Source organism: Benincasa hispida, unplaced genomic scaffold (genome assembly GCF_009727055.1).
Source record: "Benincasa hispida cultivar B227 unplaced genomic scaffold, ASM972705v1 Contig159, whole genome shotgun sequence".
Taxonomy (NCBI): Eukaryota; Viridiplantae; Streptophyta; class Magnoliopsida; order Cucurbitales; family Cucurbitaceae; genus Benincasa; species Benincasa hispida.
Window position 1 is genome coordinate 663,287 of NW_024064153.1, and position 19,202 is coordinate 682,488.

General features: G+C 33.2%; 1 protein-coding gene across 1 annotated transcript; it reads right to left on the bottom strand.

Moving 5' to 3' along the window:
* Positions 1 to 1,027: 1,027 nt before the first annotated feature.
* Positions 1,028 to 1,522, bottom strand: LOC120068956 (secreted RxLR effector protein 161-like). The gene has a single exon (XM_039020596.1). It carries the CDS (start codon positions 1,520 to 1,522, stop codon positions 1,028 to 1,030), a length of 495 nt encoding a protein of 164 aa, XP_038876524.1.
* Between the last annotated feature and the right edge of the window lie 17,680 nt (positions 1,523 to 19,202).

The window sequence follows — 19,202 nt, forward strand, 5'->3', positions numbered from 1 at the left end:
AAATACTTCTAATAAAAACTAATCAAAGTATACTTGAAAAACTATTTTGTGTGGTTGCTAAATACTTCAGTTTCTTTCGAAATGACTTATTTTTTAAATTAAATATTTGAACATGTGTTTCAAAAACATCCTTAGATCTTGAAAAAGCTAGAGAAGGGAGAATTTTGATTCGACTACGATGATGACGATGAGCGACAACGAGAAGAAAATTGATAATGGAAAGGAAAAGGAAGAAAAAATTAAAAAAAATTAAAAACCTGCAATCAATAATCGATGAAGAAAAAGATTGCGATGCACGATTGAAGAAACGAAACGAGATCAATGAACCTATCAATGTGGGAGAAAAAAAAAAGAAAGATTAACGCTCTGAATATATGTGATTTTATACCTGTTGATATTGTTGAAAGCGTTGACGAGCCTACTCTAAATTCACTCTAAATCTCACAAACTTTTAAGAGAAGAAACTTGTTCTCTTATAAAACTCAAGAACGCACAAGAGAAGAATATTGTTCTCTTGAAACTCGGTTTCTTTTTAAACTTCAATTTGCTTCTATTGATTTTGATTCTTTTCTCTTGCATACAAATGAGGGAAATGAACTCTTTATTTAGTATTCAAGAGACACTTCCTAAAAGACACAAATTAAATGACGTACATTTATACATATCATTCATGTACTTGAACAATTACATGTATCTTGAAATTAGAAATGTATCTAGGAATGTGTTATCCATAATACATCTAGCTTATTAATTTCTAACATGCCCCCTTAAGCTAGAATTCTTGGACTCCGAGCTTCTCTTTCATTTTCAAGAATAAGTCTGTCTTTAATGATTTTGTGAATATGTTTGCAACTTGATCTTGTGTCTTGCAATACTTGATATATACTTCTCCATCTTTGATCAATACTCTGATGAAATGATACTTGATGTGTACGTGTTTGCTTCTTCCATGAAAAACTGGATTCTTCGAAAGTAAAATAGATGATTTATTGTCACAGAACATGACCGTCCCTTTTTCTTGAGGACACTACAATTCTTGTAGTACCTTTCTAAGCCAAAGTGCTTGACAACTAGCTGTAGACAAAGAAATGTACTCAACTTCCGTTGTTGACAATACTACAACATCCTGCTTCTTTGATGCCCACGAAACTGCTCCAGAACCAATATTAAATACATACCCAGAAGTACTTTTGAAATCATCAATATTTCCTTCCCAATCACTATCATTGTAGCCAACAAGAACATTATCCATATTCCTTTTATAGGGGATTCCATGATCAACAGTTCCAAGAATATATCTAAAAACTCTCTTTCCAGCTTCCCAATGACTTCTCTTTGGTGATGCCATAAATCTACTCAATAGACTTACTGAGAACATAAGATCAGGTCTAGTTGTAGTTAAATACATTAAACTTCCAACAAGACTTCTATAGATGGTGTCATCAAAATCTTCACTATCATCGTGCTTGCTTAACTTTAAACCCAGTTCCATAGGAGTACTAGCAGGATAAGCATTCTCCATTTTGAACTTTATCAACAAATATTATGCATACTTCTTTTGGAAAATTGCAATCTCATTATCACCTTGTTTAACTTCAATACCAAGAAAGTAATGAAGTAAACCCATATCAGTCATATCAAATTCTTTCTTCATGCTCTCTTTGAACTCTTCAATCATCATGTTTGAATTTCTCGTAAAGATTAAATCATCAACATATAGACAAATCATCAAGAAATTACCATTTTCGTCTTCTTTGGTGTAGAGAGCATGTTCATATGGACATCTTCTGAAACCATCCATCAAGAAAAAAATCATCGATACGTTTGTACCAGGCTCTTGGTGCTTGCTTTAGCCTATACAATACTTTCTTCAATCGACACACCTTATTTTCTTCTCCAATTTTGGCATAACCAGGGGGTTGCTCAACATAAATTTCATCCTCTAAATACCCATTTAGAAATGCTGACTTGACATCCATTTGATGAACTTTCCAGTTATTTTGTGCTGCAAGGGTTAACATCAAACGAACAGTCTCCAAGCGAGTTACTAGTGCAAAAACTTCTTCATAATCCACACCAAACTTTTGAGTTTGTAACCTTTTACTACGAGCCTGGCCTTGTATTTTTACACTTTTCCATTTTCTTTCAGTTTTGTTCTATAGATCCATTTGACTCCAAGAGCTTTTCTATTCTCTGGTATTTAACTAACTCCTATGTCTCGTTTCTTCTGATTGCATCAATCTCTTGATCCATTGCATCTTTCCATTTCTCATCTTGAATTGCTTCTTCAAAGTATATAGGATCAACATCTGCAAATAAAGCAAAATCAGCATGTTCATCATCTTGTATTCTTCTTGAAGTATTATAGATCTCTTGAATATTTCTTGTCTTCCTTGGAGTAGTTTCTTCATCACTTGTGGAGTGTGATGAAGAAGGTGAAGTCAGTGGTTGAGTTTCTTCAAGCTCCAAGTCTTGAGCATCTTCTTTGCCATTCATGTCAACAAGTAATGGATTCTAGTCTTTATTTGGTGCATCCCATTGCCAAAAGTTTGCCTCATTGAACTTGACATCTCGACTTATAATAACTTTCTTACTTACAGGGTTGTATAATTTGTAAGCCTTGTCGATACAAGTTGCTTGAGACATAGCTAGCTTTTTGTTCTTACAATCCCTAATGATTTGGATCCCAAGAACATGTTGCACCTCTCCCAAATCTTTCATTTGAAATTGGGCTGTTAGCCACTTTTTAACATTAGCAAGGTATCCTACATCATTCCCAATGAGTAAGATGTCATCCATATAAAGTACTAAGAAAGTTACTTTATCGTTGATGATTTTATTGTATACAAAAGGTTCATCAACATTTTGGTCAAAAAAGATTTGATCGAAGTATAAAACCTAATATTCCAAGATTTGGATGCTTGTTTCAACCCATAAATGTATCAATTATGTATGCAAACTTTTTGCTCCTGATCTTGAGCTATGAACCCCTTGGGCTGAGATATAAAGATATTCTCTTCAAGATTGCCATTCAAAAAAGCTGATCATTTATCATATCTCATAGACATAATATGTAACTATGGATAAGAGAATTCTTATAGACTTAAGCATGGCAACGTGGGAAAAAGTTTCCTCATAGTCAACCTCTTCCTTTTGGGTATAACCCTTTACTACGAGTCTAGCTTTGAAGATATGTACCTTCCCAACTATATCTCCCTTTCTCTTGTAGATCCATTTACACTGTATGGGTTTAACCCTTTCAGATGGATCTACAAGATCCCATACTGAATTGAAATACATTGACTCCATTTCAAGGTCCATGGCTTTAACCCATTGGTCCTTGTCTACATCATTCATTACTTGCCTATAAGACAATGGATCCTCAACACCATCATCTGCTATGACAACCTGAGTTTCAGTTAAACCCAAGTAACGGTCAGGTTGTGCTACAACCCTCCCACTGTGTCGAGGCACTCTCAGCGATTGAGAAGGACGAGACTGACTTGAAGTGTTAGTCCCCTCATTACCTCTTGATGAAGGACCAATATCATCATCAACAACTCTTGTTTATTCTTCAGTAGCTTCATTTAATACTAATTTGCTTCGTGGTTTATGATCTCTCATGTGATCTTCTTCCAAGAATGTAATGTTTGTCGATACAAACACTTGTTTTCTTGTGGATCGAAGAATAGACCACCTCTCGTTTCCTTAGGGTAACCAAGAAATTGGCATAATCTTGAATGAGGTTCCAATTTCTTAGGATTTGTCATTAGCACGTGTTGAATGATGCGTTTGTAATATGCGATGAAATCTATAAGGTTATAATGCATTGTTTTATCTGGTGGAACCTAAATGCAAATTCAACTAGAGTCTTAGTAAGTCCAGGGTCCAACTAAGGGATTGCTTATAAAGCATGGTGAAACTAAAATTATGATCTTAATACAAATTGAAATGTTCAAACAAAGGGATGATTAGAGGTGTTATTTTAATTTAAAAATTTATGTAATGAAAATTATGCCCAAGTGAAACAGAGTGGATTATGGTTGTTGGTGAGAGATATGTGATGATAGGGTTGAGAAGAATTTTCACTGACATTTCCTAAGCAATGAAGGGGATTATGCGTTCAAGTGATGTACCCAATATTACGATCATCACTTCTCATTGTATTCGGCCACATTATCTTATCTCTAAGATGCATGCAATAAGTGCATTGTGCAAAAGATATACTTATTCTATGGAATATCTCCTCTTGCTTTATGAGTTTCAAATCTAAATTCTTTCAAAGTCAGGTTAAATTTACTTAGAACAATCTTTCGATTTATTCAAGTAATGCATATAAGCACACACAAAACAAGTTGATCGCATAATTCTCTTGTTGCTTAGTAGTGTTAGCTACATACTTCTCAACCCATTAGACAATTTAGCTAAGCATCATGGTGATGGATAAGATAAACAGAGGGTAGAATGAATATGTATTTATATTGTTAACGTTTGAATTGTCAAAGTCAAAATTACAATGCAAATACACTTTAAGAGAAAGAAAGGGATAGAGAATCAAGTCATGGTATGCAATGTCTTGATCCCTCTGACTCTACTAGCGACTGCTTCACTCATATTATCGAACAAGGTTATCCCTCCTTTACTTCCACAGGAATCCTGAGCTCTCGCTAAGTTATTTCTATGGCTGAATGGGAATGTTTTTTAGCAAAGTTTTTCTTCTCATAATTTTTCTCCTTATCTTTTGCATGGCGATTGCATGGGTATTTATAGTCGTCTGAGGATGCTTTTCTTTTCTCTTAATCATGATTGTGTTGATGGGCCACATTAAATTTCATACCCTGACACTCTGCCTGCAATGCGTCAGAAGTTCATTGACTCTTCAACGAAGTTCTCTTGTCAGCCACTAACTCAATCTGTGATTTGACTCCTACCGCTTTTTTCATGCTTCATTGCCATAGCTGATTATGTGATTGTATGTTTGTATATGATAGCTTTTGCTTGATCGCATCAGTAAGTGCTTGGTTCATGCGATCATGTGTTCGCTTGGTCATGATGGTGAGTTTTCTGCATAAACATAGCAATATAAGCCTACAATTTAAATATATCAGATTTTGAAGTTTTATGATCACATTCTTTGATTTTTATATGAATTCTTTCGTATAAGTGACATAATTTCATATCTTTTTCCTATTCTTGTAAATGAAAGAAGTACAATGACTTGTATTTCTACAAGTTATCACTAGACAATCCCAGATCCTGAAGTAGCGCAGACTAGGTTTATGACTCTTCCATAACTCGAAAGGTGTTTCAAAAACACTCTTCGATGGAATGTTGTTTAAGATATGATTTGCAGTCTCTACTGCATACCCCCAAAACGAGCTAGAAAATTGAGCATAGCTCATCATAGAACAAACCATGTTTAATAAGGTTCTATTTCTCCTTTCTGATACACCTTTTTGTTGAGGTGTACCAGACACTGAGAGTTGAGATTGGATTCCATGTTTTATAATATAGTCTTGGAATCTTAAATCCATATACTCTTCACCTCGGTCAGATCGAAGTGTTTTAATAGTTTTATGTAACAGATTTTCAATTTCTACCTTATACTCCTTGAAGACTTATGTTCCATTACGTATAGTAACTATACCTCGAATAATCATCTATAAAAAAAGATGAAGTGTTCATATCCTCCTCGAACTTTTACATTCAATGAACTACAAGGATTCGAATGTATGAGCTCTAAGGGCTCTTTGGCTCTACATTAAAAGGTCTTTTAGTCATTTTACCCTCAAGGTAAGATTCTTATAGAGGTAATGAATCATCTTCTAACTCACTTAGAAGTCCATTATTTTCCAATCTTCTGATCCTATCGAGATTAATGTGACCCAATATTAAGTGTCAAAGATAAGTATTATTGTTACTTGGAGAAATTCTTTGCCTTTTAGTTTGAGTATTAGCAGTCTTAAACATCTCATGATTTAAAAGTGCTTTTGTTTCGGTTGGTCTTAACATATATAAGTATTGGGATTGGTGTCCTAAATCTCTTGTAATCTCGTAGTTTGTAAACTTTATATAAACATATTGTTGTTAATAAAATAAGTGTTATTTTATCAGCATATACTCAATCCAATAAACTAAGATCCGATGTTATTTCATGTAATTTAGACAAGTGTGTAGAGACATACAAGTGGATCTTGTTTAAATAATAACCTAAACGGTCTGTAGTACATGGATAAGGTAGGGAACCTTATCCATGATGACATTACGGATACGACCCGCTTTGTAGGTGTTACAAGTGTTGTAAAGTGCTACAAATGATCTTATCCTGATCATTCATGTGGAGACATGTGAGCTGGGGTATCCTATACAAAGGGTTTGTATAAGACCGAACCACAAAATGATTAGTAACACCGTTAATAATAGAGACTTACATTTCACTAGGATGACTATAGGTGACATGACTTAAATCCTGAGTGGGTTGTGAACTCTTGCTCATGAAGGCAGTCCTTTGATTTGTATGGATGAGAGTGACCAGATTGCTAATTCAACAAGCCTACCATTTTGGGAATTCGTCTAATTGGGGAGCTGAGAACACAGCTACACAAGACAGAATTCATTCCTTCCTCGATGGAGGGGCAAGTAGATAAATTTCTCCCTTAAGGGTTGATTCCGGGTCTTGAACATAATGGCCACACACTCTCCTAGCTCGAGAGAGACTTAGTCATAGTTGAACTATGACTTATTGTTCATTAGAAGGATTTGTGGTACTTAAGGAGTTAGATGTAACTACAGGGACAAAATGATAATTTTGGCCCAGCTATAATTACGAGCAATTTGTGAAGGGTCATCGCATTGTTGATTGGTTATATCCAATAGAAATAAAAATGTATCTATAGTGCGAAGAGTGCAGCTGTCAGTCTATAATGGAGTGACCGATAGTTAACGGATGTTGGGTAATTTAATTAAAGAGTTTAATAAATTATTCGAGTATCGTTGGAGCTTTAATTTACAGGTCCATAAGGTCCCCTTTGTAGCTCAACAAGGATTTAATTGAGAATTAATTTTGGATTAATTTGAAGTGTTCAAATTAGTTGAGGGAACTAATTATACATTATATAATTAATTAAATGTATTATATATGTGATATAATTAATATAATGTATTTGATTACATTATAATTTAAGGTAATATGAGAGGAATTTGAATATGATTCAAATACTAATTATATAAATGAGATTCATATAATTAAATATAAATATGATTTATATTGAGAGAAATTCAATATTTGGATATGATTCAAATATCAAATATATGGATGAGATTCATATAAATGAATTTAATATAAATGTGATTTATGTTAAATGTCATGTATTGTTGAGAGAAAATAAAATCTATAGGTTATGTTGTATTTGATGCAATGTAAAACTATAGGCTATATGTTATATTTGATATAAATATAGTGGTATATATATAATAAAGTAATTATTATTATTTATTATTATTATATATATGAAAATTCTTATAATATGAAAATTTTCAAAAAATATTTACATTTCATAGCAAAAAGTTTCAAAAAGTGCTTGTAGTTTTGGAACTCTTTGGGTAATAAAGTATAAATATTTTTATATTTTTTTATATTTAAAAAATGGCCCCATGTATATAATATATATATTATATATATATATATATATTATATAATATATATATATATATAATATATATATATTATATATATTATTAAATTTAATTGAAATTAATTAAAATGAAGGAGTTATAACTCCCTTCCCTCATTCTCTCAAGTTAATGTATGTGGGATAGATAGGAGATTGACCTTCTTCCTCAATTATTTCTGAGAGAAGAGTTCTCTTTGGAAAAACTAAAAAACATAGAAGAAAAGTTATTCTCATCCATCTCTTCCTCTCCATCTCTTTTCCCTTTTCTAAGGATTCAAGTAAACCCACAACTCTTGCTTGAATACTTTATCCCAAGATAATACAGAGGGTTCTCAAGTGGTGGTGTCCCTTTTGAAGAGGGAGTTCCCTTCGTGGCTTGTACGAGGGAGTTCTTGAAGAAAGGGTTCTTCAAAGGTAAGGGTTTCTGAAACCCTAAGTATTTTTTTTAAAGTATGCTATAATTTATGTAAATGCATATCTTGTTGTTGATTTACGGTAAAACTTTATATTCAATGAAAAATGGAATTTGGGTTGATCTTTGCTTCCGTTCAAAGGATTTTTTTCGAAAATTTCCTTCAACAAATTGTTTTCTAATTTAGCCGAATAGATATATACCCCATTTTTTGAAATGAACGCTTCGTTACTTGTAAAAAATACTGAATACATATGTTCGATTAAGTAGGAAATAGATACTAAATTCCTTTTCATTTTAGGAACAATATATAGACAAATCTATTTCCAAAAAACAACTTTGTAGCTCCCACTGCACGAGCTAAAATGGCGCCTCCAGTTCCAACCTTGAGCGTCATTTCACTCTCAACAAGCTACTGGAAGGAACTAGTTCCCTGTAAAGAAAAACAAACATGATCAGTGACTCCTAAATCAAGTATCCAGGCATTGTGGTCATTTTCTACTAAACCTATTTCTAAAACAAGTAAATCACATATACCATCCTTTTCCTCCTTCATCTCAGCAAGGTACTTTGGGCAGTTTCGCTTCCAGTGATCTTCCACATTGCAGTGGAAGCACTTGCCCTTTTCGGCGACCTTGACCTTTCCCTTACTCATAGAGGGAGTATTCCCTTTTCCTCCTTTCTTCTTCTGTACCTTCTTAAGACAAGAAAATGAAGGTACAAGGTACAGACTTAGTTTCTAAGGATGAATCCTTATGGAACTTTCTAGAATGGGCAATATTTGCCTTTCCTCCTACCAGTTCCTTACCTTTCACAAGAGACTAATAGGTCTGCAACTCATTCAGGAGAGTCGTTAGGGTGTACTGAATTTTATTCATAACCACATTGCTCTGGATTGAAGAAAGCTCTTCAAAAGAGATTCCAGAATAAAAGACATTTGACTTTGCTTATCAATGACCACCCCGTTCATTTTAACCACATTGAACCGGACCATCAGGTCTAGAATATATTCTCTAACTGATTAGCCTTCCTTCATACGTGCATTATAACGCATTTGAGGGTCTCGTGCCAAATTTGAATGAACGGTTACCCAAACATACCCTGGAAGGACTCCATGATCTCATAAGCAGTGAGCATGGCCTCATGCTTTTTGTTGAGTACATCAGATGGACTCGTAAAGATTGGGCCTTTTCATTGGCTTTTGTCGCAGAGGTGCATTTCAAGTGAGGACCTAAGGACACTCCTCAGTTAAGGTAAACCACAAATCATTGATAACAAGAATTGTATTCAAATTCGATTTCCATGTCCTATAATTTTCGCAAGTTAATTTCTCGTTTTTAAGTAAAGCGATAATTGAGAAAGACATGCAAGATATGTTGAAAAACAAACAAACAAACGACCATTTTAATTATCTGTCTTAACCCATCACAGAAAACATCCAATCAGTTTAGCAAAACCAGACAATCATAAAATCCTAAACAAACCATTAATTTGATTTTGCAACGATATTGCATAGGTTTAGGACAACAGCCATCGAAGAGTGATTAGTTATCCCTCCTTTGAATTGAGACTATCTCAGCTAATTACTAATTCCAAATTAATCTTATTCCTATAGCTTTTAGCGGGTTAATCGGTCAATGATTCATTAACTCATTTAATTCATCTGTAAGTGTGACCCTTTCATTTTTTTTAATTGTAGAGGTATGCTTCAACAAGCTACTGTTCGGAAAGACAACAGTTGAAAATTAACCTAAGAAATCCGATTCATTTCTGAAGTTTGCGTTGTTCCAAAATCTATGATCAAACCCTCTGAAGGGATGGTCGCTCTAGAATGACAAGCAGGCGGATCATAAGATTCTCATGGTGCAACCTAATGAAGGAGACCGTAGGATACATTGACACATGACCTTCTCCCACTTACTCTGAACATTTTCCCTATTCACCTTGATATTGACCAATGCAAACACTTTCCGAAGGGAGGTCGCCCAAGGCGATACAAAGCCAAGCATGATTCTCATGGTGCGAACTCTTAAAAATATGAGAGCGTAAAAATGATATATGTTATATACCATTTTTCTCCCACTAACATGTTCTAATTATTTTAGAATTATGTTATAGTTAGCTAAATTCCGACTAATGAATCTATCTAAATCTATGCCTATTATAACTCTTATAATAAGATCTTTATACTAAAGTTCAGGTGTATTAAACCATTTAATTTATCTAGTGACATTGCATGCTAATAAGACCTCAGTTAATTCAACTAAGTTCCAATCTAGTTCCCAGTTAAGAGACGTTACATAAACCGTCAACTTAAATACCTAGTCTAGACAAAACTATATGATTGATTCCCTTATAACCTTAATCTTATTTGTCCTACTTAGTTAATTTTAAAACTATTTTAAAAGAAACCAAGTAATTATTCTAATCTTATTAGAAATGTGATCTTAGGTCTAATTAATTTTAAACAATTTAAAATTAATATATTTTTCCAAAGATCTTATGTTTGCATGCCATTCTTTGTTATAGTTTAATGGTTGCTAATCATTAATTTTTATAAATATTACAAATTTTAATCATTAGTCCTATAACATATTCATTATGATTTTAATTAATTAACAATCGTATTTTAATTAAAAAATTAAACCATATTACAAGCATTTCATGACTTTAATATAATCATTATATTAAGTTATGGATATGTCATGCTCAATGTATATTAATTTTCAATTTAATATAACATTTATATAATATTATGAAAATCAACCAAGCATATTCATATACATTAATAAATATAACTAATTATATTTTCTAATTAATGTCATGCAACATGCTTCTCCAATTTCATATATTTAACATATCACATATATTAAATAAACCTTAAATTATAAATCATGCATTTCATACCATACATTATAACACTTATAAATATATATAAAAAAAATGTATGAACATGCTTAACCTAAGGTGAAATTTATTTAAATGATATCTACAAAGCATTTAAATAGCAAATGAACCTACAATTTTGGCCCCTAAGATAAATAAAGCATTACACTAATTTCTGGCCAAATTGGTCTCGTTTTTCATCGACAAAAACTCTAATTCTAGACCCGGACTTTACAACAATAGTGCCCAAAATACAGAGGGTCTTTACATTAATCATATCAAAATTATAAATCTAAGGTCAAATATTGTAGAAAATACTTAATTGCAAACCATAATATTCATAATGCAATAAATCTCACCAAACCAATAAAAAAATTAATGGCTAAATTGATGGCTTTGATACCAATTAAAGGGATGAAAACCTAAGACTGAAGCCAAAATACAAAACCATTTCATTTTTTTATTATTTTTATTTTTTTCAAATTAGCATTTAGAATCAAAACAATTTTTGTATTGAAATAAAAGTTAATAACGAAAATACACATAAAGAGCTTGAGAGCCTCTACTCCCCCTCTACAAAACAAAACCCTTTTGTTAGAGAGAGATGGTGAGAGATGGAAAGAGCTTTAAATGATTTCATTTCACATAACATATAGTTTTAACGGACATCTAATATAATTTAACCTATAATTTTGATTTAATCAATTTAATTTAATTAATTAATTAATTAATCATCCAATTAAATATGATATATCTAATTTAATTTCTCATTTGAATCATATTTAAAAACATTTCTCTCATTTAATCTATAGTTATAATGGGCATCCAATGCACATTATTTTTAACCTATAGTTTTCAATATAAATTTTATACATATTAAATTAATATTTGAACCCATTTCAAATATTTTGTTTTCTCATTTATTAATTTTGAACCATATTCAAAATTAACAATAAAATCAAAAATTAAACTTTATATTAAAATATATCAACATGCATTGAAAAATTTCCAATTCTGAATTTGACCATTTCAAGTTCAATTTAATGACAAATTACCTCAATACCCTTTACAAGCTAGGAAAGAGACCTAATTGATCTGCAGATCAGAAACTCCAACGATGTGAGATCAATTGGCTAAACTCATTAATCAAATTAATCAATATTCGTTAACTGGGTACACTCCACTAAAGACCCACAGCTGCACTCTTCTCACTACAGATATGTTTTGTGTCCACAGATATAGACCAACAACAAGAAGTTAGTCCTTCACGAGTGTTCGTAACACCAGCTAGATCAAATTACCGTTTTACATATATTACCTCTACATCCTTAAGTATCAGTGCTCCTCTAATGAACAACCTACTTATGGTCCAACCATTAATTAGAAACCCCTCTCGGGCCAATGAGAGGGTAGATCCCTTTGTTCAAGTCCCAGAGACACCACTTAAGAGAACACTCATCTATTTACCCTAAAGTCGGGAAGGAGTGAAATCCATCTTGTATGATTATGTTCCTAAAAGAACTCGCATGAGGAGAACCTTGAACGGAAGCGAATCGCCCAAATTCCATAAATTATTGAATGTAAAGTTTACAATAAACATACAACAGATATGCATTTAAAGTTAAATTATCGCATGTTTTTACAAGAAGATGGTTCAAGTTACATTACCTTTAAAGAACCTTTTTCTTCACGAATCCTCCCTCGAACAGGATTAACAACTTCTTGAAGACCTTTTTCTAAGATTTTCATAAACAAAAAATTCGAACACAACCACAAAGAAGTCCTTAGCATTATCGGGGTGAGAACCTAGAAGTGGTGGACTCTGACTATTTTGGTTTGAGGAAAAGTTTGGGTGGACGAGGTAGATTGAGAATTTTCTCAAGAAAACAAGAACACAAATAGTTCTGTAAAACTCTCAATCGTTTATATAACCTCAACGTTGGAGAAGAAGAAAAAACTGTTTTTCTTTTATTCTCCTTTTTGCCATAAAAACCATAACCACCCACTAAAGTGGTTGGAGAGAAAAAATGAGGAATATTATTCAAATAATAATAATAAAATAATATAAATAAATATGATAACTAATTTATCATATTATATTTATATTAAATTATATATTATATCAAATATAACATATAACAAATAGTTTTAATATTGTATCACATAATATAAACTATAGTTTCTTTTCTCTTTTAAATCATATTTAATATGAATCTCATTTATATTAAATTTAATAACTATGAATCACATTCATAGAAAATATATTTGAATCTCATTCAAATATTTATTTCCTCCCATTAAAATATAATGTATCAAAAACATCATAACAATTGTTATAATTTAATTATATCCCTCTTATTAATTTGAACAATTTAAATTAATCCAAAAACTAATTCTCAACTAAATTCTTTTGAACTACTAAGAGGACCTTATGGACCCGTAGCTTAAAGCTCCAACAATATATGAATAATTAATTAAACTTTTTAATTACATTATTCCCCATTCGTTAACTGTTGGGCACTCTACTAAAGACCGACAGTTGCACTCTTCGCACTACAGATATATTTCCGTGTTCATTAGATATAACCAATCAATAGTACGATAAACCTTCACAAATCGCTTGTCAGTATAGCTGAGCCAAATTACCGTTTTGCCCCGTTACATCTAACTCTTTATGTACCATTGACTTCTCTCATGAACAATAGATCATAGTCCTACTATGACTAAACCCTTCTTGGGCCAAGAGAGGGTGTGGCGTGTTCAAAATCCGAAACCAGCTCTTAAGGGAGGAATTTATCTACTTACTCTTGCTTTGGGGAAGGAGTGATTTCCATCTTGTTTAGTTGTGTTCCCATCTCTCCAATCAGATAAATCCCCAAATGGTAGGCTTGTTGAATCGGCGATCTAGCCACTCTCACCCATACAAATCAAAGGGCCGCTCTCATAGGCAGAAGTTCACAACTCACTCAGAATTCAGATCATGTTACCTATGGTCATCCTGGTGAAATGCAAGTCTCTATATAAACGACGTTATATAATGAGACTAAACATTTCGTGGTCTGATCTTATACAAACTCCTTTGTATAGAATATCTCCACTCGCATGTCCAATACATGAATGATCAGGATCAAATCATTTGTAGCACTTTACAAGTAACACCTACAAAGCGAGTCATACTCGTAGTATCACCAGGATAAGATATCCAGCCTCATCCATTTACTACAGACCATTTAGGTTACCACTTAAACATGATCCACCTGTATGTCTCTATATACATGTTTAAGTTACAAAGATAACCTTGGATGTTAGTTTATTGGTTTATGGTTAATACAACTAAAATATCACATATTTTATAGACAAAGTGAATAAAATATCATATATTTTATTAATCACATAAAGAGTTTGTTCATACAAAGTTTATAAATTATAGGACCCTACGAGATTTAGGGCATCAACCCCAACAGTTTCCAACTACCCACTCGATCTTATCCCCAAAATGGTAGACATATTGAGTCGGCGAATTGGCCACTCTCACCCATATAAATCAAAGGACAATCTCTTGTAAACAGGAGTTTATAATATACTCAAGAGTAAAACTAAGTTGCCTAAGTCATCCTATTGAAATAGAAACCTAACTAGTCAACGAAGTTACATCTAGTAGTTACTATTTCGTGGTTCGATTTTGTGCAAACTCATTGCACAGGATACCTCCACTCGCCTGACTACTATACGAACACATTAGATCACTACGTTTGTATCAAATACAATGTGGGTTGTATCTATGGTGTTACCAAGATAAGATATCCAACTTTATCCCTATACTATAAACCCTTTAGATTGTATCTTGAACATTGATCCCTATATGTCTCTACATATAGTTCAAGACTCATAAGACAACCTAAGATGTAAATTAATTGGATTTTAGGGTTAATAAGACAAAATTAAATAAAACATCAATAACACTTATTGATAAAAACATTAATAACTATTTATTAATGATGGTATTTAATTACATTCACTATCTACGAGTTTTAGGGCATAAAATTCAACATTTAGCTCACAATAGTCTACAGCCCATCTGATGATGTTTTCAAAGCTGATTATTGGCAAGAGCTTGATAACTTGGCTCGTTTAGGAGGTAATTATTGGGTTATTGGGGGCAATTTCAATGTCACTAGATGGTTGTGTGAGAAATCTCGTGACAAAAACATTTCTTCCAGTACGTGTGCCTTTAATCGATGGTTCTCTAGTTATCAGTTATGTGATATCCCATTGGGGAATAGTTACACTTGATCCAACTCTAACCTTACTCAATATCTGTGTTTGTTGGATCGTTTCCTCCTTACCGAAAATTGTCTTAAACAATTTGGATCAGTTTCTCTTAAACATCTGGACCAAACCACATCGAAACATTTTCCTATAGCGCTCTCCTCTGGCAATGTTGTTTGGGGGCTCTACCCATTCAAATTTGAGAATTCATGGTTGCAAGTTCCTTCTTTTCGTCCTCTTGTTGAAGATCGATGGGCTCTTCACCCTATTACTGATTGGCCTGGTCATCAATTAATGACGAAACTGTAAGGTTTGAAATCTATTATTCGTAATTGGAATATAATACTCAACGTCTCAAGGCTTCCAAATTACCTTCTCTAGTGACACAACTTTCTTAGTTAGATGATTTGGAAGATATGGGCCCTCTCAGTGAGGATCAAATCATTAGCTATCGTTTACTTCATGAATAGATTGAAAATTTGATAGTATAGAAGCATATTCATTGGCAAAAATGTTGTCAGCTTAAATGGCTTATTAAAGGGGGCAAAAACACTCAGTTTTTTCACATAATTGTTGTTCGCCATTGTAAGAGCTTAATTACTTAAATCCTTTCCAAGAATAGTACTAGCCTACTGACAGCACAAGACATTGTTTGGATTTCTATTCAACCTTATTTACTAAAGATGGCGGTCAATGCTTTCTTCCAACAAATCTGAATTGGAGTCCGGTTTCTTCTTCCCAGGAGATTAATCTGGCATGCACCTTTACTGAAGAGGAGGTCTTTCTAGTTGTCACCTTTCTTGGCACTAGCAAATCTCCTGGCCCTAATGGCTTCACTGTAGAGTTTTTCAAGTACTTTCGATCCACTATAATTCTGACATAAAGCTTTTGATTTAGGATTTTTTACCTTTGGAGTTATTAATGCTAGATTGAATGAGACGTATATTTGCCTTATTCCTAAGATAGTTAACTCTAAATCGATTTTGGATTATCGGTCGATTAGCCTTATTCCTTGTGCATACAAGATTATTACTCTAGTTCTTTTGAACCATCTTAAGATGGTCCTTTCCTATACTATTGCATCCAACCAGCTTGCTTTTGTGGCCAATAGAGAAATACTTAATGCTTTCTTGATTGTTAACGAACTCATTGATGATTGGTCTTTCTCTAAGAAAGTAAGGGTAGGGCTTAAGCTTGATTTAGAAAAAGCTTTTGATACAGTTGATTGGGATTTTCTTGACTCTATGCTTCAAGTAAGGGGTTTGGTTGTCTTTGGTGCTCCTGGATTCGAGGATGCATCACTAGTGTCAACTACTCCATTATTATTAATGGTCATCCTCGTGGGAAGATTATTCTAACCCAAGGCATCAGGTAAGGTGACCCACTTTTCGGTTTCCTATTTATTTTAGTTGTTGATTGTCTCAGTCGCCTTCTGGACCACAGTTCCTCTTTGGGTCTTACTATTGCACACCTTATTAGGAATTCGACCCTTCTCTCTAAACCACTTACAGTTTGTTAATGATACATTGTTGCTCTCTATCATTGAGCGTCATGCACTCCAAAACCTTTTTTACATTGTATGTATCTTTGAATATGCATCAGGGCTTAAAGTCAACTTTACCAGGAGTGAGTTCCTTGGGATACATGTACCTAAATCTGATTTTGATTGGTGATTGAGTTCTTTTTGTTGCAAAAGGGGGTTTTAGCCAACTTCTTGCTTGGGTTTTCTCTTGGGAGAAAATTCTAATTTTGTTAGCTTTTGGCAACCGTTGGTGGAGAGATTTCAACATAAACTTCATAATTGAAAGTATGCCATTATTTCTAAAGGGGGGTCGTCATACCCTCATTCAGACAACTCTTTCTAGTCGTCCTACTTATTACTTGTCATTGTTTGGCTCCAACTTCCGTTATTAATTGTCTGGACAAGTTGGTTTGGAATTTCTTTTAGGAAGGTTCCAGAAGTGATGGTGGCATACATAATGTGAATTGGGAGATTTATCAGCGTCCTCCACTTTTGGGTGGCATTGGTCATTGGTATTGGTAATTAATTCAGTTCTTCTTGCTAAATGGAATTGGCAGTTTTTAACTGAGAGAGACTCGTTATAGAGACATCTGATCATAGCTAAGCATTATTCTTTGGACTGCATTTAGCCTTCCTTTTCCACTCAAGGTTCATCTAAAGCTCCTTGGAGGCTTATTTATCAGTACATTGTTTTGGTTGCTGATCATATCCGTCGTCGACTTGGTGATGGCGTTACTACTTCTTTTTGGAATGACTCCTGGCTTAGCTATGGTGTTCTATCCACAACTTATTCCCAACTTTATCCTCTTGCTTCCCATTAAGCTGCTATTATGGCTACTGTCTGGATTCTCTCTTCACCGGCATGGGATTTGCAATTACGTTATAGACTCACTGAGTTGGAGATTTCTGAATGGGCATCCTTATCTCATCACTTGGCCTTTATTAGACTGCGATCCTATTCTGATTCATGGTCTTGGATTCTCAATCTCTCCTTGGTTTTTACTGTTAAATCCCTTATGACTGATTTGGTGGACACAATGAATCCTATTTTGTTTGATTTTTACTCTGAGATTTGGAAAGATCGTTGTCCTAAAAAGATTAAGATCTTTCTTTGAGAGCTTAACTTGGGTGTCATTAATACTGTTGATCGTCTGCAGCGTCATATGGCATATATGTCTATTTCTCCTTCATGGTGTCACATGTGTCACTGACACGCTGAATCTCCTGCTCATTTGTTCTTGCACCGTCCCTTTTGCTACTAGCTTTTGGGATATTATTTTGCAGACCTTTGATTGGTCCTTCACTTGCCCAAATAACATTTATGATATTCTGGTTTCTGGTTGGTCATCCATTTGGTGATTCTAAGAAGACAATTTGGTTGGCTCCGTTATGTTTTTTTTTTTTTTTTTTTTTTTTTTTTTGGAGTTTGTGGGATGAAAGAAATCGAAGACTTTTCTAGGATTCTTCTTCCTTAATAATTTTATAGAATTAGGTTTGTCTACTGCTTTTTCTTGGTGCAAAATGAAACACCTTTTTATTCATTATAGCTTATCTTTCTTAGTCCATAATTGACACTCTCTATTGTAATCACCTTTTGGTGCTTAGAGCTCTCTCTTGATTTCATTTATCACTTAAATGTTTCTTTTACTAAAAGAAAAATAATAAATTAAATTTGGAGGGTGTGATAACTTGTAGAAATACAAGTTATTGTTTTTTCTTAAATAGAATAATTAAGGTTATTAAGTAGAAAATATATTAACTTGAAAAAAATATCATGGAAAAAATAGCATTCTTGTGTTTAGCACATGCAAAACTAATTATCCTAAAATGTTACAATTTAACCCCTAAAAATGCAGGAATTAGAACACAAAAAACAAAACTTATCGAACTTATGCTAGAACGTGTGAATGCATAAAAAGCTTGACAAACATAACAATGTGGTGAAAACGGAACCATGTGTTGAAAAGAAGTATGTAGCCAGAAGATGATTAATGCATGGGTGGTGACACTATAATAAAAGGTGCATTACATGTCCAGTTAAAACACAGGTTGGAAGCTAATTTGAAAGGAATAGAGCAGAACTGATGACTTAAGAAAAAGTGATAGAGCATAGTATGAAATTAAATGTAAAGTGTGTCAAGAAACCATTGGAGAGAGAACTGAAGAACAATCAATTGAAGCTATAAATTATTAATCTCCATTTTTCCATTTCCACCCAATATCGAGGTAGTGCGCAAGCTTTGTATTTGTGTTATAGTATGATATGTAGTTATGATTTGTAATTATATATTTTTTTAATGAAATTTATTTTGAGATTATATGAATCAAAATATTTACAAATAATATCAAAATATCACAATTTATCTATAAAAGACCACGTTCGATAAACTACTATCTATGCCTATCATGATAAAAATAGACATAAATAGTATATCTCTAT